At 41.8% G+C, this 19,840-nt stretch overlaps 1 protein-coding gene across 1 annotated transcript in view; it reads left to right on the plus strand.

Moving 5' to 3' along the window:
• ADAMTS16 (ADAM metallopeptidase with thrombospondin type 1 motif 16) overlaps positions 1-19,840 on the plus strand; it is a 193,636-nt gene that overhangs the window by 97,814 nt on the left and 75,982 nt on the right. Inside the window, exons 14-17 of the mRNA XM_030927454.1 lie at positions 1,750-1,880; positions 3,883-4,006; positions 4,410-4,654; positions 6,728-6,866. Coding sequence (XP_030783314.1) covers positions 1,750-1,880; positions 3,883-4,006; positions 4,410-4,654; positions 6,728-6,866 — 639 coding nt within the window. The remainder of the gene's footprint in view (positions 1-1,749; positions 1,881-3,882; positions 4,007-4,409; positions 4,655-6,727; positions 6,867-19,840) is intronic.

Consider the following 19,840-nt stretch of genomic DNA (forward strand, 5'->3'; position numbering starts at 1 on the left):
TGCTTTACTACCTTTACTTTTTAAGGAAGTACATGATTGAGAGTGTGGTGCACAAATAAACCAGATATCGCTCTGGGAGGTGAGGGTTGCATATTCTCTTCTGGAGGTTGGTTTTATTTTGCCAGCCCCACTGTCATGACCTCTTATCTAAACTTGACCAGCTGTGAGGTCAGAAATCAACACACCAGATAGAAAGCGTGTGCATAGTACAATAAAACTCATCAAAGAAGTGATAAAAAATACAAGATAGATCCTGTGTGGAAACTGAATCAGTATGTTTTTGAATTAAGAATTACAGTAGTTGATGAATTAAGAATTACAGTAGTTGTTGCTATAAGCAAGTTACCCATTGAATACTTATAATTGTCAAAGAATGAAAGAGAAATTTCAGTATATTTTAGAAAATGGAATAATTTTGAAGCATACCATGTTCAGAAAGTATTGATCTATAACTATAAACCAAGAAGTTTATTTGTGGCATGTGTAAGAATTTACTCCCCACTGGGAAAGAAATAAGTGTGTTTTCATGATTAAAATAACTTAAAGTCAGTAGCTCAAGTGGCATAATTAAGGAGAAATTCAAAGAAAACCTAATCATCTTATTGCTTGAAACTGGGAACATTGCCTGAAAAAATGACAGAAGCCCTTTGGACGTAGACAAGTGAGATGTCCCATCTGACATTCACATTCATCATCTCAGTGTATACAGTGTTTTCACGGTGTCAGGTTCATGCAGTTAGAAAATTCTGAAAGGAAATTACAAATAATTTCCCCGAAGCATGTTTGCTTGTCCCTTTACTCCTAAGTCTGTACGAATGAAGCCAGTGTGGTACAGGCCACTAGGGAGGAGAGAAAGGTAGAATGAACTTTGAAATCGTGGTTCAAAAATGTGTGTGCGTTCCTCCTGACTGCCAGTCTTCAGTGAATAAGCTCATTCATCATGGAAGCACACACTGAATTTCATTCTTAGAATTATTCAGTTGGGCCTTTTATCTTGAATGATAAGGAAAATACCTGTAGATGAATCTCGGGCCTATAAAAATTTCTAAGACAGACAAAACGTTCATCATTAATTGTCTCCTTTTTCACCAAGAAGAGAACAAAAGGGGCAAAATGGTTTCAAAAAAAAGTTCATATTAAGTATAAACCAAAAAACCTTGAAATGGATTATTTAGGAAGGAAGTAAACTTCCTATTTCTCTAGGTACCAATATTTTAAAACAATTTATTATATTTGTAGAAAACATTGTTCTCAAGAGATTTCATCTAAGTTACTCTTTTTATTAGTTTGATTTTTCATGTATTTTACCAAATGCATTAAGAAATTCAGTGATGTTTTTGATTCTTTTATTACATTTTATCTGTAAGAATTTTGTGTATTACTACAAAATGGTAGTGATATTTTTTGCATTTCTACAAGGTAGTAGTTAATGATACTAGTGAAACAGTAAAGCATTAATGTTGTAGCCAACAAATATTTATTGAATGCCTACTATGTGCCAAACACTGTATAAAAATCAAAGGTCTTAAAGGACACTGTAGAGTAAAATTTAATAGTGAAGCAATAAATAAATTTAAAGAAATAAAACAAAACATAATGAGCCAACCATTAAAAATGCCATTGTAATGTATTATTGTGTGGGAGTTATTTTATGGGGGAAGAAAGAAAGTCTATCTAAAATTCAGAGCAAAAATGATCAGAGCTTAAGTATTTTTCTTATTTGTGTTTGTGTGTGTATTTCTTTTTAAGATCAGGACTTATGCAAACTCTACTGTATCGCAGAAGGATTTGATTTCTTCTTTTCTTTGTCAAATAAAGTCAAAGATGGGACTCCATGCTCGGAGGATAGCCGTAATGTTTGTATAGATGGGATATGTGAGGTAATCATGATCCTTCATTCATTCAACAAATGATTCCAGACAGTCTGCTTTGTGTCAGGCATCCGGTAGAGGCTAGAAAGACCGGGCGTATAAGACAAGCCTTTCCCTCTAAGTCACAGCCCAGTGGGGAGAAAGTCAGAAGAACACATTGATGACACGCTGCTTTGCAGCAGTGGAAGTGTGTGCAGAGCATAAGTAGAGGGAGGGGCCCATTCTGTCTTAGATGTGGGTCTGGGACATTTGTGGGTCTCCTAGGAGAAGGGAACATCCACATCCAAGCTAGATCTGAAAGGATGAGTTGGAAGAGGGATGTCAGGAAAATAGAGAGGGGACATGGTGGTGCCAGATGCATGGGTTGCTAGTAGCTGATTCAGTCATCAGAATGCCCAGAGGGAAAGTGGGGGACTGGGGGAAGCTGTGGGAAGGGTTGGGGTGAGAAGAGAGTCTTCAAGGCCATCTCCAAGGCTGGATGGGGATCCTGTGCCCATGTACATAGAGCAAGTATTGAGTCTGAGAACAGTGGGGCCACAGGATTCGGTTGCGGTTTGTGGGCAGTAGTGTGGAGAGTCAGTGAAGCAGGGCTGGGTGAGAGCCTGGGCCACTTTGCAACTCAGACAGAGGCCTCAGCAACATACAGCAGCTACACATTCGCTGAGGAGGGCAGGCGGACAGGGATGCAGGAGACAAGCTGGGGAAGTGTCGGCGGCTAAATGAACATAAGTGACTGATGTTACCCTTACCCTGACTGGCAGAGGGAAGGGGTGGAAAAAATGTTATTATAAACCAAGCAAAAGTGTTAGCAGATCAAATACATTGCATGTAGACAATGGGGTTTCAAATGAAGAAGTTACTCAATCTGCATATCTTATGGAGTCCAAAAACATCTTTTCTAGTTCTCACTTCCCCTAAATTATCGACCATGGTAAAGTTCAGTCATCTACTGAGATCCTTAGTATAATCATTTTTAATACATAAGAGTTAGGCTGGATGATTCCATTAAGATCTCTTTCATTGTACCTCAGCTGTACAGTCCTCAATTTTGTCTAATTGTTAATTGATGTGTTCATTATTTTATTGTATTTAGGTTTCTTAATGATACAGTGTCATAATCCCTTATTTGTAACTCTGAAATCCAAAAAGCTGTGAAAATGGGGGGGGGGGGGACCTGAATTTGTTTGGTGGCAAAGCCTTTCCTGAACTGATATGAGACTATTGATTGGTTTTATTTATCTCACTTACTGTAAATATATAGGGCTTTACTATGGAAACATTCATGAGTTAATTATGGGATGCCACCTAGGGCCTTGTGGGATTCTCATATGCATTACATACATAACATCTATTACCTTTCTGAAATTAAAAAAACACTCTAAGTTCTGAAATACATCTGGCCCTGTGAATTTCAAGCCAAGAATTGTAGTTATTTTGCTTCTGAGTGGATTTCTTTTTTTGACATATAGAGCCTATTCTCTTTGTTAGAAAGTGTAATACAAACGAACATCAGATAAATTTTAAAGAGCTCCTAAAATTCTAAGGAAGTGAATAAATATGCCCTTTATGTAATTACTACTGAGGAGAATTTCTGTGTGTCATCTGCTCCTTCTCTGTCATTGAGTGAGACAATTAAAGCCCACAATGGCATATTTTGTTAGAACCTTGTGTAGACACATTGCTTGTCATTGCACTAAGCCCTTTAGGTCAGTCTGAAATTCACCCATCACTCCAACATGACAACCTATAGATTTAATTTAGGGCCACTTGTGTAACAATACTAAAGAGGACAGGTGACGATTCACATTTTAAAAGCTTCCTACATTTTTGAAGGGTAACACTGTAGCCCCGCTGTGCACATATTAGGTATCCAATAAATATTTGTTAACTACCCTACGTTGGTGAAATTTTCAACTCTAGTGGGGAAGAGGTTTCTTGTGTGAGATTGGTGACAGTATTGCTGTGTTGTCCTTTCTTTCATGAATGACATGTGACCTCGTGGGCCCTCCAGAGAGTTGGATGTGACAATGTCCTTGGATCTGATGCTGTTGAAGATGTCTGTGGGGTGTGTAACGGGAATAACTCAGCCTGCACAATTCACAGGGGTCTCTACTCCAAGCACCACCACACCAACCGTGAGTACTTTAGAGGTGCCTGCAAGCCTTGGGCAAAGAAGATTGTAACTGAGGCTTCCTAGCAGAGGAGCTTGAGGCGACAGTGAAAACAGCAGGCCTACCTTCCACTGCCTCACTTCCTGCCTCAGCTAGCGCTTGGCTTCTCAAGCCTCTTGCTTTGATTGGAAGTGGATGCTAAGTTATTTGAAATAAAATTGTTCTTAAGAAGAGTGAACATCACAGGAGCTCTGCTCCTATTAATAAAAAGCAGTCGGGTATGGTTCTAAGGTGACTGGTCACCAGAACACATCTTCCCCCAGTTCCAAATGTGGATTCTCAGGTTTTGTTTACTGAGGACTGGGGTTGCTTAGAGATTCTGCCTTATGGAACGACAAGCTGTATCTTCCCCATTTCCTTTATCTAGAGTATTATCACATGGTCACCATTCCTTCTGGAGCCCGGAGTATCCGCATCTATGAAATGAATGTCTCTACCTCCTACATTTCTGTGTGCAATGCCCTCAGAAGGTACTACTTGAATGGGCACTGGACCGTGGACTGGCCCGGCCGGTACAAATTTTCAGGCACTACTTTCGACTACAGACGGTCCTATAATGAGCCCGAGAACTTAATCGCTGCTGGACCAACCAATGAAACACTGATTGTGGAGGTAAAGTCCAGCCTCTTGGTTTTTGGGCTTAGATTTTGGGGGTGTTCTGGTATTTGTGTAAATTCATGGCTGTTGGCATAATTTTAAGAAGAATGTAAACAGTTATAAAAAAGAGTGATCTATCCATAGCTGGAATGGGGCAGCAGACTTGTTTTTATCATCATTCACATTTTGGTGTATGATTACATTTGTAGTTAAGTGCTCACCTGTGTTCCCATTTGGGGGTTTTAGCAGTAGATGTTTGCAGAAGTCTTCTTCTGTCCTATAAGCTCGACAGCTGTGAGAAGTGGCCACTGTTGAGGGAGGGAGGTGGGCTCTGACTTCGCCTGTGTCTGGGGTGGGATCAGCATTTCTGCTGTGTTCTGTGGCAACAGGAGAAGAGAGCCCAGAGGCGAAGCCCCTTGCTGTGTGATGACCTGCCTGTGTCACAGCATTGACCTTGGCTGGCCACAACTCTGCAGTCACATCAACCCAGTGTCCAGTGGGTGGTTCACCTCCTGAACCGAGCAGTTCTCTTTACTCATGAATGCAGAGGCTTGCAAAATATAGTCAGATTTTGACAACACCATCTATCACATGCAACTGTGCAGATGGCAGTGGTGGGCAGTGGACATTCTAACTCCCCACCTTGCTATGTTTCTGTGCACAGTTGAAAGAAGGTTCTTGGTTCAAAAGTTGCCCCATCAACCTACACGTTGCTATGGAGGTACAGCCACCTGGATACTCCCACTTGTTCCCTGGGACTGGCCGTCCTATTTCATCCTCTTGTGTCTTCCTGGGAGATGCCTCCCCTGGCAGTCGGAGTGTGGTTTAGGTGGAGCAACTGCTGCATCTCCACAGGTCCTACTTCCATCTCCTGTCCTGCCCCTGAACTCTTTCATTCTACCCCTTTCTAAACATATTTATCCTGAATTCTTTCCTTGATCATGTCTCCCACCATCTAAGGCTTTTAGCTTTAACAATCAGAGAGAAAGAGAGATGCCTCCGGGTTGAAAATAAGTGGGGCTTGTTAGGAAACTGTTCTTAATGGAAGAAGAGTTGCAGAGGATCAGAATGTCAGGGCTGGAGAGTATCTCAATGACCTTGCAGTGCAACCCCCTGTCCTGGGCTTATACCTGTCCCACAACATCAGCACCACTGAGACTGGAGCTGTGTCATCAGGCAGAGGGTGGAGCATGGGGCCAGGGTGCTCAGGGGAGGGTGAGATCTTGGTATACATGAGCATCGTATCAGGTTGCCATGACTCTCAGGTGCAGGCATGGGATTTATGTCAACAGGTTATGGTGAGTTTTCTAGAAAAGTCTTCTAACCAAGATTCAAGGATCTAATACATTTATGAGAGGAATGGTGGCTGGTCCATATGATTGAGTTTCAAGCTAGGAAATGTAGAGTCCCAAACCCATTCCATGCCCTAAACTATGACTCAGTGATCTCCTTTACTAATAAAACACCTTTTCCCGCGGACTTAACGGGTACCTGCCAGTAGGCAAAAGTCTCCTTCATCTCTCCCAGTAGAAAGTCCTCTAACTTAACTTTGGTCAGGCATGGATCATATCTATTGCTGTTGAAATGTCCTGGGTTATCTGAACTCACCAGGAAGTGTGATGACGCTTTGTAGGTCTCTCTGTCTGATTTGCTCAGATGTGGGGATTTGCAGAGGATCCCAAAGAAACACCAAGGGAGATAGTCAAATGCTCTTGTTAGGCTGTATCAGATTATCACATGTACCCCCAATATATGTGTATCTATTATGTATCAATAAAAAAAATGATAACCTAAAAATGCTTTTTCTAAGCTGCAAAAGTGTTTGAAGTTTTACATGTAGGCATACACTAACTGTAAGGAGAAGGGTACAAAGTCTAGACTTTTTTTTAGATGAGCTTGAATCTAGATGGGAGGGTTATTCCTGTTCCAAAATTTTATGTAAAGTTTGGATGATAGTCTGAATTTATTTTATCATCATCATAAACTTTTTGTTGATTGATTGTTATTTTAAGTAGTCTAAAGCACGTTAGCATGTATTTGCTGGTTTTGCATTAATTTGTTTTATTTTTCCCCTTTCTTATTTTGTAGCTGCTGTTTCAGGGAAGGAACCCAGGTGTTGCCTGGGAATACTCCATGCCTCGCTTGGGGGCCGAGAAGCAACCTCCTGCCCAGCCCAGCTACACTTGGGCCATCATGCGCTCTGAGTGCTCCGTGTCCTGCGGAGGGGGTAGGTCCCTTCTAATGCTGCTCCTGGAGGTAGCACATGAGCCTTCAGCCATGGGGTACATTGCACCGGCCTTTCTTGAGTCCTAATGAGTAGCCCGGGCTTCTTCCTGCTGGTAGCAGTGACATTCCCAAGGTGGGGAGTGGTGGTCCTGAGTGTCGCTTGTCAGCCTGAGCTGCCTTTTCCAGTTTATCTGCTTCAGTGTGTGACTCTGAGGAAGTCAACAGATGCATTGGTTCCTATTTTCCATCTAATTTATGATTTTGTTAATTGAGATGAGTCAAATGAAAGTCACTGTAATTATGAGATACATCATGTTGATGGTGAGAAACAGACACTTGCATGGAAAATACATTGTCCTAAAGTGGGTTTTTTGATCTAACTAATCTTGTTCAAAACGTTTCCTGGAAAGAGCTTTGCCTGCAAGTTGTATAGTCAGATTTGCCCAGAAAATAAAAGAATATTTTGAAAGTTGCAATGAAAACATCAAGAAAAAACATGTCAAAAAGAACTGCACGTGTCAATCGAGTGCCTTGTCATCTTCATACCATAAACAATGGAAGCTCACATTTAAATCATCAAAGCTACTTCCACTTAAAGAAAGTTTTTAGCTAGAGCCAATATATACTGACTGTCTGATATAAATAGCCACGAGTAAATATTTGCAAGCTTAAAACAATATAGTAAATTCTATCTGATATTTATAAAATACACAAGTTTCCATCTGGCCAAATGGATTTCAGCTTTGTGCAATCCAGGTTTTAATAACTAATAAGTTAATTTGACAATATTATGTTTAAGTAAAAGAAAATGATTCATAAATGAGAACTGGCATAAAGTAATAAGGTAATGAATGAACAAAAATAAATAAAAATAAATGTGTATATTCTCAATAGTTGCTGTAAATAAATAAGATGAAGAAACTAAAGGAAAACTGAGAGATTAACAAAAAACTTAAATAGTCCTAAAAGTTAACACTATGTGCTTGACATATGTTCATTCTCCCCAGTATGAACTAAGGATGAAATAGTTAAATTATGGATGCTAGCAAAGCTAATGACTCTGAATGAAATACTGTCTTAGGAAAAACATGACTACCTTCTACACAGAAGGATAGCAAGCACATTGCTCTAATAGTGACCAGAGAGAAATATGAAGGAAATCTCACACTAGTGATATGGCCCAAGTCAGCCACCAGTTTACTTTATTTAGGAAATAGTGGAACAGAAGGACATTGTATGCTCTTCTCTCTGTGTGACATGGAACATTCCTAACCATATGTATTCTTCCTTCCTTTTCCTTCTGATCTTATAATCATACCCATGTTTTTGTGGATTATGTTGAATGTACTTGATTTTACCTCTTCCTATTTAGGATCTTCTAATAAACAATAATTGGTTAGGATAATAATAGAATCAGAAAACTTCATATTTGTGTAAGGAAAGTATGAATTTTTGAACTCTTTCTTGTACATTTTCATTTGGTAAAAAATGTACGATGAATTCCACGGAAACATCAGTAGAGAATGGCCAGTCAATGATTCTGTTTCAATCTACCAGGTTCACTGGTGTCTTTCCTTTGAGCATCAAGCATTCAGAGGAACTCTTAGTTTTCTCAGCTACTACCAGGCTACTCATCTCAGTATCCTGAAACACTGAAGGAATGATTAGTGTATTTGCAACTCATCTAACTATCCCTAAGGAATAGAGAGTTTCTGGGGGAAATCAACCCAAAATCCATTCTCAAATCACTTTTCTAAAGAGCTGCATTATAGAGCCAGTGAGTTTTGTTTGTTTTCAATTTCAGTGGAAAACAGGGATTCTCAATTCAACAGCTGGATGGAGTTCAGGATGTCTGTACTTTCCCACCTCCTGTAGGATAATGCTCTATGGTCTTCCTGGTAAAAACCTGACCTCTTCATAGGACAGAGACTCAGAACTTAATCAAGGCACCCTGTCACTGGCCATGCTTGTATTATTAGGAAGAGGAACACTTGCAAATGGTATACTGCAGGGTTTGAACTATAGTCAATCCTCCTCTGTTTTTGTAGATGCATAAAACCACAGCCTTTCTCTCCTGTTCTCTCTCTTTCCTTCCCTAGTATCCCCAGAATTACTTTCTATACAACCAAGATGAAAGTAAGAAACACATTATTGCCATGTATTGAGCACCTACTATGTGCTTTCACATATATTATCTTGTGAAAACCTTTGACAAGGTTTGTCAAAGGGTCAAAAACCTTTGACCCTTAACCTTTTGACAAGGGTAAGGGTAGAATGACCACAGGTTTGGGGCAGCCATATCAGATTCAAGTCTTGTCTTTATCAGGCCACACTCCTTAGAAATTTTGAACCTGCCTTTTGTTTCACGTGTCCGTGTGAAGAGACCCCCAAACAGGCTTTGTTGAGCAGCAAGGCTGTTTCTTTCACCTGGGTGCAGGTGAGCTGAGTCCGAAAAGAGAGTCAGCAAGGGTGGTGGGATTATCATGAGTTCTTACAGGTTTTGGGATAGGCGGTGGAGTTAAGAGCAATGTTTTGGGGGCAGGGGGTAGATCTCGCAAAGTACTTTCTTAAGGGTGGGGAGAATTACAAAGAAACTTCTTAAGGGTGGGGGAGATTATAAAGAACATTGATCAGTTAGGGTGAGGTAGAAACAAATCACAATGGTGGAATGCCATCAGTTAAGCTATTTTCACTTCTGTGGATCTTCAGTTGCTTCAGGCCATCTGGATGTGTACGTCCAGGTCACTGGGGATATGATGGCTTAGCTTGGGTGCAGAGGCCTGACACCTTTCGTGTCTGTGAAGTGAAAAGACTGTATGAATATCAATGCCTGGAAGCAATCCTTATTATCATTAGCAGGTAACTTGGTTCAAACAGGTTTACTGACTCCCACTCTTATGTCACCCCACCACAGCCAAACTGCTACTTAGCTTGTTACTGATGTTCACATTCTTTAACAAAGATGATTCTGTCAGGGAAGCATAACGTGTTCTCTGACTTCCTGTCTTCCTTTCATAATACAGCTTCTACCTGGCAATGGGCGTTGCAGTCCATTGAACGTTAGATTGAAATATCAGCAATGAGGAGGCGACCTCACACATAGGCGGTGTTCATGTTTCATGGCCATTCAGGGTGAAAGCTGATCTTCTTCAGTTCTCGTATTCAATTTTCCCTTGATCTATGTTTGGGGGACTTGTAAAATTTCCCCCAATAGTCTTAACTAAGATAGTTTATTCACTGAATGTTAATTACAGTGACTGCTTATGAGATAAGGGCTTTTATATCCCAAGACTTCGTTACTCAATTTTAAGTGGTTATTTTGATTAAGCAGTTTATCAGAATTTACTGTCTCTGCCTTGCTGAACTTTAGGATTTCAGGAGTTGATATCTGATGACATAGATCCTTTAAAACTAAATCCTCAATTACTTTAAGTGTATTAAATGCTTCATTAGTTGTATCCTGTTGGAGCCTTCTAAATTTCAAAAGTTAAATCAGATTATTTAAATTCTGCGGTATCTGAAAATAGCATATTTTAACTGCTTGGATGATTGATATTGGAGGCTGAAAATCCAATATGAGTCTCATTCCCAGTTTTTCAATTTTGTGAGAGAATAATTAACTTTGCCAGTGATATAATTGTAATATAATGGGGAGCCGAGCAAGAAAACATGAGGCAGATGAGAACAGAGGTAGCCTTTATTGGGCTGGTGGGCGAGGTTCACCAATCCCCTAGGAGGAGGGCCGAGGAAGTCGCGCTCGGGGCGGGTATCAGGGGGCCTTTTATAGGGCGAGGTAGGCGGGGTTTGTAGGTTTCAGTTTCTGAGGAATGACGTGTCCAGGAGCTTGTGGGGGGTTTTTGGCGGGCGCGGGCTTTTTTCGCGCACTGAGAGTCTTAGCAGGAAGTGAAGGGCGGGAAGTCCTAACAAAGGGCCTGCCATGCCAGGTGATACCTCCATGTTGGGTCTAGATTCCTACCTAACAATAATAACCTTTGATTATTGTTCTCATTTCTTAGAAGATTAGGTCAATGCATCACCTGAAAATTCTTGACCTGATTCCCAAAGGAAAAGGGAACGTATAGATGCCATTTTCATCTTATCTGCATATTTTATAAATTTTAAGGCTTCTACTTGCATAGACTTCTTGATGTTCTGAATTTGAAACTTTTAAATCATCTTTTTCTTAGCTCTCTCTTTGAGAATTTAAGGGTCTACAAGGGGCAGTTATGGAATTCATGAATGGGAAGAAGATAGCTGGAAAATTTCCCCCACCTCTTGCTTCATTCCAGAAACACTACTTCACATCAAAAGAGGATGGATAATTCTTTTTGATTTAAAGAGATCTCATTTCCTTATCTCTTACAATGGGTCCATCTCTCTGTAGGAAATAAGGTTTTCACACAGCCAGGTAATGCCTTTTATCTCCCTTTTGACAGCTTCTTCTGTTTCTTTTTTCTCTCCTCTCACTTTTATGACATAATTGCATTTTTTAATTTCAATGTTCCTGGTTCGTTGTGCCCTAACTGGACACTCAGCGGGTATCTGGAGCATCGGTAATGGGGTATAAAACTCAAATAAGGAAACAGCATGCCAACAACATTGCTCAGAACCAGTTTATCCTATTGTGTCTGGCTCTGAGAGGGAGACTTTTTGATGTGGTAATGACTCCACTAGACTTTTGTTTACCTTGTCAAAACATCAGCTTTTTCTCAAAATTATATATGCTGTCCTCTTTTAAAGTCAGTATCTACAATTCACTAGGCTCAATGTATTCCAAATCACTAATCTCCAACCTCAGATTTATTTCCAAATAAAAATACTTATTAAAATTTTACCTATGTCTTAAATTGTCCAACTTGTATGCTGTAATGTCTGGGGATGATGCATTTTTATTCAAATGGAAATATTCATCCAATTCACAACAAAAATTTCTCAGACAAATCTTAAAACTAGCTTGAAAATCATCCTCTCTTACATTTTTTTCAATAATATTCTCTTCACCATCCACAGATATTTCTAGGACTTAAGCTTTAATTCATTTAGGGATTAAGTTTGAAAAAAGTGATTGAAATCACTTGCAAACTTGCCTTACTTTGTTGATATCAAACCATCCATTTATCCATTCATTCATTGATCATCAGTCAGCAAATGCTTGCGTGTTTGGATCTGAACCCTAAACATCTTAAAGCCACCTGAGGAAATACAAGAGACCTTCGCTTGATTTCTTTTCTATCTGAATTGAACAATGAAATGCCAAAGTAAGTGTTGCTTTACATGAAAACTATTTAGTGCCTCTTTAGTGTCATAGCTAGTTGAGGTATCGTACATTTGTGCATCTTAATTGGGGAATCGAGTTCTTCGATCCAGCAATTTTTTCTTAAATGTGTGAGTCACTATGCTGAGTTCGGACTGTATAAGGACAGATGGTATATACTTGGCCCTGTCCTCAAAATCACTTGCAGTCGGGAGCAAGGAGTTACCCATATGCCCATGTGTGACAATGCAAGATGGTAGAGTCTGTTGCGTTCCAAGAACTGTGAGAATTCAGAGGGATCTCCAGGCCTGTGCACAGGAAGAGCCTCAGCTCAGCTGCAGTTGGGACGCCTGTCTTCTTCTGAGTTCCATTGCTGTGAGATGGCTTTAAAGAGCAGTAGTGGGTTTTGGTTCCTATTGCCCATCTGATTGGCTAACATTTCTAGATCTTTTTCACAGGAACTGCTTCAGATGAGATCTTTCCCATCCTCACTTTGTGTGCTAAAATGTTCTGAATCCTAGAGTTGGTGTATCTCTTTCTTTTTTAAACTTTGGCTCAAGGGTTGGGTCCCGGAGTTCAACTTGAAATGATTCTGGTTTCTTCTTCCCTGCCTTGGGTCATCTTTGAGCTGATCTACTAAAAATGTCTCCTGTTCTTTATTCTTTATCTAAGTCCCTATAAATTACAAAATGTATTACCTCCGCACCAACTCCTTTCTGCCCAAAAAAGCAGAGAAAAAAACAAAAGTTTGTCTTCCAGAGAGTGGGGTGTATTCTTCAGGGACCTGGGCTGTGTGATGTCACCCAGGCCCATTTCTTCAAGTGTATTCAGAGCTCCAGGGTCAAACAAAGAAGCCCACATCTTCCCAAAGACTCGGAATTCTTTCCCTTTGCCAGAGTCTGTGCAGTTCCAGCAAGCCTGCACTCATCAGGGGTGCCAAGGTCCCTCCCACGTTCCCACTATGTGGCCATGGCCTGTTCTTCTCCACCTTCTCTGTGCAGGTCCCTTTTGCCCACAGGTCTTAAAGTCTGCAAACTTGGAGCCTTAAAAATGGGTAATTACTGCCTATATCCAGATGGGCTTCATGTCCCTTAGCCATTGACAGGTCAAGGCTGTCAGGGAAATCAGCTAGTGAAGCCAGTTCCCTATGAAGCAGGGAATCTGCCTCTGGTAAGACATGTGAAGGTGCCTCAGCCTCCAAGCTCTAGTAGATGTTGAGATAACATGTGTCCACAGCAATCATGCCGGGCCAACCTGGCACTTAAATACACTGGGAACCATTCAGAATTTGGACTGCATCCAGGAATACACCAGTTCTCTTGAGCTGTCTTCCCTCTTCCAAGTTCAAGGTCCTGTAATGCTCATGCATGAGGCATCAGTAATATATCTAGCACATGTGATAGAAACAATGCATGCTTCTTTTGAGATCTCATGTGTTCATTTCTGGAACATCGTCTGGTTTTCCATGTAATTTTGCTTACAGAATTGGTTTGATTTTTTTTTTCTTTTTCTTTATAAAAGGAGGATAAAGCATTTGGCAACAGCTGGAATTCATTCTATAGTTCGAATTATGGAAAACTCAGCAATTCTTTGATGAAATCATGATCTTTCAGACTTAAGACTCTTCTTCTAGACGGTCTGGCAAACATGATGGTTTTTAAGTGGTTTCCAAAGACCTGGCCAGAGTTGGTTTCTGTAAAAAGATGAAAGCAGTGCCCAAGCACATTGCTCATCAAACTCACCACCCCATGGCCAGGGTTTGTCTTTCCACAGCGAATGGATTGTTCTCTCTGAGTTTCTTACATTACCTTTTGAAGCTTATGCCCTTCCTTTCTTTTATCTATTAATATAGATCATTTAGAAAATTGGCCTCTGTGATTCTGGCATTCAAATAGACTCTGTGATTTTTCTTTCTGACAAAGTTAAGTGATTGTAAGTACTGCTGAGAAGTTGCTTCATGGACGTGCCATTAGTCAGAGAAATCATACCTAAGTCTCCATAAATGTCCAGAGAAGTAATACCTGAGCTAAACGGCCAAAAAGACTTCATTCCATCACGTGAGATGCATCTAAAAACATAATCATCCAAAATCTGGTATAATAATAGACCTTGGAAAGCCTCAGTACTGTTGTTGGACATATGGCTGTCTGTACATATTTTTGCATTCTCAGAATATTCAGACATTTGAAATTAGTCAATGGAATAAACATTTGAATTCACTTTTGTGTCTATTACTGTTTATATGGCTTGGAATATTAGGGTCCTCCAGAGAAACAACCAAAAGGACGTATCTGTCTATCTACTCATCTGTCTATCTATGTAGAGAAAAAGAGATTGATTGGGAGAGATTGGCTTACGTAATTCACTGTATGCAAGCTACAGAAACAGGGTAACCAGAGAGGTGTCTTCCAGTCTGAGTCTGAGGTGATGGCTGGAGAAGAACGCTGTGAGTCCTGGAGCCTGAAGGCCAAGGATTTGCTGATGTCACATATAAGAACTTAATACTTTAGGTCTAAGTGGACTAATCCAAGATCTTGAGCAAGCAAATTACATGTGTATTGTCATCAAAAGTCTCTGATTAAGGACCCAAGAAAAATCCTTTGAAAACAGAGTGTGCAAGAACTGGAGTATAGTTTCTTTTGCTTAATTTTTAGCTCTTGTAGTTTTTCCTACATGAGAGGTGGACAGGTAGGAAATAGATGTCTTATTACTGGATAATGGAAACATGGATTGGCACGGTGTTCTGAATATGAGATGAGAGAGTGCCCTTGACTCCCTGCATGAGACTCGTGAAGGGGGTGACTTATTTACTCAGTCACTGTGCTCAATCCCTTATGAGAAGGAGCACACAAGCAGATGGGTGTAGGAACCAGAGTGAATGAACATTGGAACTGGCTGGTGGCTCCTGTATGGTGGAAGTAGGCTTTGCATGGGCCCTGCAGTAGCATCCAAGTGTGTTGCAATACTCTCTTAGCTCTGCCATCCAGGAAGGGGTGTCTGCGACCCCTGGAGCCCCAGAGGGCCTGTGTTACAATCAGTGCTCTTTTAGCATTTGTAGACTGCTAAGTATTAACCAGCTCAGTGAAGGGTCAGGTGACAGCCTTTTAAACCCTGCCCTCTTGGTACCCGAGGTCTTGTCCAGCGTCCAGGAATAATCAGGTAACAGGAATAAATCAAAGGGTGGTGAACATGGAGGACTTTATTGAGTGGTGGAAGTGACTCTTAGCAGGAAAGGGAACTGGAAAGGGGATGGAGTGGGAAGATAATCTTCCCCTGGAATCTGGCTGTCCCCAGCCAAACTCCTCTCCAACCATCCCTGACTGAACTGCTCTCCAACCATAGTCTCTAATGTCCAGCTACTTTTCTCCTCTCGATGTTCAGATGCTTCTCTCTTCTGTGTATGTGTGTGTCCACTGATTCTGAGGTTTGGGGTTCTTATGGGCACAGGACAGGGGGCAAGGTGAGCCAAAAGGCAACATTCTTGCAAGAAAACAGGCAGAGTTCTCACTTTGGGCTGTGGGTCCAGGCTTGAGGGTGGAACCCTCACCAGGGACCCTGCTCTCTTCTACCCAGTATTTCCTTGCCTCCTGTTCATATCAAACTGACAACAGAAAAGCAAGAGTTTGAGAGAGGATTTAGGGAGAAATCCTATAGGGGAACTGGTCTGATAGGAGCCATGCAGAAAATAAGGGACAAAATCAAAGATATGGAAAAAGAAATCTGAATGTCCCTGACCAGCCTACGACCTCAGGTTCTCCAGTCAAGCAAAGAACTTCTGATCTCATGTGTTTCCCAATAGTGCTGGATTAACCATGAGAAATGGTTTCTTAAAGCGTAACTCAAACCCACTCTTTAGTAACCCAAGCATGTGACACGTGTGATCCCTGACAGGTCCGGTATGAGTGTTGGGGTCCGGGTCCAGGAGCAAGACCCTGGTGTGATGGATGGTGTGGTGGAGAGGGTGCTGTTTGGGACTGACTTCTATTCTGCCTTCTGCTGAGAAAGGTACTTCAACTGGTTCATCACCCTGTCTGTCTCTTCTGTGTGTGTGTGTGTGTGTGTGTGCACGTGTTCACTCCTGGACAGGCAGAGATGTGTGTCTTAAAGGGGCCTCTAAGGTCTCTCTAGTTTGATGTTCTGTGGTCTGGTCAGTCAGCAATATATAAGATGAGTCAAAGTAAAACCAAATGTCAGCCACCCGGTAGCCCCTGGCTCCTTCCTCCCTCCATTCACCCCTTTAGGCCTTTGGATGCAGAACCCTCTGGGCAGTCAGGGGAAGAAGAGGCCAGAGTAGTGGTGGACAGAGAGAGTGCAGGCACATAGGAAAGTTCAGAGCAGTTGGGGCCTCCTCCCCAGTGTCCTTGAGCCAAGCCTGCCCAGGGTGTCAGCAAGACAGGACATCCACCTTCATGAAGACTGAAATTTGCAAGTTTTGGGCATGTTTTTCATTACGAGTGTCATAAATAAATGGAAAGTAAAGAACACAAATCATTCCTGAGACACCCCTCCTTGAAAGACATCACTGTAAGTATCTTAGTGCACCCAACCCGTCTCTCCCTCCATGCACAGCTCTGCAAATGCATACCTTCCTTCAGGAGGGGCCTAGTGATCAACTTTTTCTATGTCACTATGTCGTCTGTATCCTTCATTTGCAGAGAGTTTCTCCTTAGGTATGAGCATGAACAACCCACTTCTAATGTGGCAGCTCACATTCTTGAGCAATTACTAATATATCCAAGTGTTATACCTACTTTCAACAGACTATAAACAAATAATGCTTCCATACTCTAAAGAAAGTTCCTTAGAAATTACAAACATTTGCCTCACTTTTATGGAGAGTGTTTTAAATGGGGTGGTTTCTAAAAGTCTAAAACCTTTTCTCTTGGGGAAATCCTGACTACAAATATGTGTGTGTGTGACACATACACATACATTTTTAGTTCTGTGGCACAGAGACTGAAAAGAGATTGAGTTGTAAAGATTCTGATTTCACTTTCATGAACCTGGGTGCCTGCCAGGGTAAGATCACTGTGTAAGAAATCTTGTGGAAGAGTGACTGAGATGCTCTCTGAATCATAGGACCCCAGGCCAGCAGCATCAGCATCACTTGGGAACTCCTAAGAAATGCAGATTCTTGGGCCCCTAGCCCAGACCTGCTGAATCAAAAGCCCTGGGCATGGGGCCAAGTAGTCGGTGCTTTTAATACTATGTCTCAGTGTCTACGATGCACAGGAAAGTCACTTTCCATTGTGTTTTCACCAGGGGACTTCTTTCCAAACACATCATATGCAAAGGACACTCACCAGTCCCTGGCTTGTACTCCAGGGAGCCCCCAGAGAGATTTCTGGAATCTCTGGCATTCAGAAGTCACAACGAGAAAATGATTGCCCTAGGGGAAAAACTGTATTTTAAGGAAAAACAATAACTCCATTGAATGCAGCAGTTAATTTTATTTTATTTTATTTATTTATTTATTTATTTTGAGAAGGAGTCTCGCTCTGTCACCCAGGCTGGAGTGCAGTGGCCAGATCTCAGCTCACTGCAAACTCTGCCTCCCGGGTTTACGCCATTCTCCTGCCTCGGCCTCCCGAGTAGCTGGGACTACAGGCGCCCGCCACCTCGCCCGGCTAGTTTTTTGTATTTTTTTAGTAGAGACGGGGTTTCACCGTGTTAGCCAGGATGGTCTCGATCTCCCGACCTCGTGATCCGCCCGCCTCGGCCTCCCAAAGTGCTGGGATTACAGGCTTGAGCCACCGCGCCCGGCCAGCAGTTAATTTTAAAGTGGCAATCAGAAGATTGCCTCTCAGGCATTGGGATAGGGAAAGGCCCGCCTTTATGACCTTTGAAAGGTACGTGTAGATGCCTTAGTGCATGGGGGAGAAAACCGAAGACAAAGGCTTCCCTGGAGAACTCCCAGGAAGCAAGCCTGAGGATCATTCGCAGACCGACCCCCCCATATGACTTTAATCATGGTAATTTTGTAAAAAGAGGAAAACAATTTCTGTTAACAGAATCCCAAACCCTACTGATCTTGATGGATTAAAGTCAACACTTTACCCTCAGAAGCAAATTGAAAGCCAAACCCATGATGGAATATGCTGCAATAGGTTCCATATGTTTTTGTCTCCATCAGCCTAGGTCTCTGTGTGTACACCAGGCAGTTTCCGTCCCCCTATGCAGGAAAGGCCGTGCCACATGTAAGCATCAGTTTGCTCCCACCACCTTCTCTCAAGGGTCCCCTGTTACTCATCTTGTCATGTCTTTTTGCCCGGAGGGGATGCTTCTCCTCTCTAAATGAAATTCTCCACTGGTGCTCTTCATCCCGTTATCCACACTTCTTATCATCAAATAAACCATTTTTTTCATTCAATGTCATTCTTCCCTCTCCTTCCCAACCATTCCTTTTTCTTAAATGTGCTCAGGCCTCCATCATCTTAAACTCTTCTTTCTCCTACTCCTCTTCTTCCTTCTTTGCTTTTCAATGTGAACCTTGTGAATGCAAAATATCTGAGACAGGTCTTGGTTAATTTAGAAAGTTTATTTTGCCAAGATTAAGTACACTGCTATGACACAGCCTCAGAAAGTCCTGAGACATGTGTCCAAGGTGGTCGGTGGTGTAGGTTACTTTTGTACATTTTTAGGGAGACATGAGATATCAATCAATATGTGTAACATGTACATTGGTACAGTCCGGTAAGGTGGGACAACTCAAAATAGGGGCTTCCAGGTTACAAGTAGATAAAAGACAAAAGGCTGCATTCTTTTGAGTCCTTGATCAGTCTTCCACTGAACACACTATTTAGTCTGGCTCAGCAGTTCTGCATTTTTACATAAACAATAGGGGTGAGGAAGCAATCAGATATGCGTTCGTCTCAGGTGAGCCTCAGAGGGATGACTTTAATGGAAGGGGAGGCAGGTTTGCCCTAAGCAGTTCCCAGCTTGACTTTTCCCTTTAGCTTAGTAATTTTGAAGTCCCAAGATTTATTTTCTTCTCACAAGGTTTTCATCAGTGCAATCCATACTTCCTGCTTGCGTTCCCACTGAGGGACCACCAACTCATCCCCAGTGCCTCAGTTTCATCTCTGTAATCCACATCATCTTTGAAGATCATCCAATCCAGACCCCACCTGGTCACCACATCAAAAGGCTCTTCCTCAGCACTTCCTCCCTGGCCTCCCTGCAGTCTTCAACAGCTGGCCACTGCTCCCTTGAAATTTCTTTCCTCTGGATTTCCAAGACCTGTTTATTTCCATGAATGCAGATGTCTAACAAGATCAGGGCCCTCCTTTCTTTGTATTCTCCCTTAGAGTGATGGCTTGCCGAATGCTTTTCCCCACCATCACTACCCAGGAAGAGGCTTGTGTCTTTTTGTGTGAATCTCTGCCTCTATCTCTGTTCTCTTGTCAGTCCTACACCTATGGTGGCCTGAAGGGCACCTTTGCTTGGTTTGCCCCGTTGTAGCAAATTCACACTGTCTTGGCAATAGGGGTCAGTTTCCCAGTTACCTCAGATACTTCTCTGGGCTTTTCACAGGCAGGTTTGATTTTTTTCAAGTTACCCAAGAATCTCTGATCATTCATCTCCCTCTTCCTGTTTCTAGTCCTTTTCCCCACTTCCAATAATCGGTTATCAGATCCATCTTGACACCTATTCTCTTGAGCTTCCTAGATACATAATCATACCATATAAGCTTTCCCCTTGTCATAACTTTCATACTCCTT

Source organism: Rhinopithecus roxellana, chromosome 3 (genome assembly GCF_007565055.1).
Source record: "Rhinopithecus roxellana isolate Shanxi Qingling chromosome 3, ASM756505v1, whole genome shotgun sequence".
In the NCBI taxonomy this organism is placed as follows: Eukaryota; Metazoa; Chordata; class Mammalia; order Primates; family Cercopithecidae; genus Rhinopithecus; species Rhinopithecus roxellana.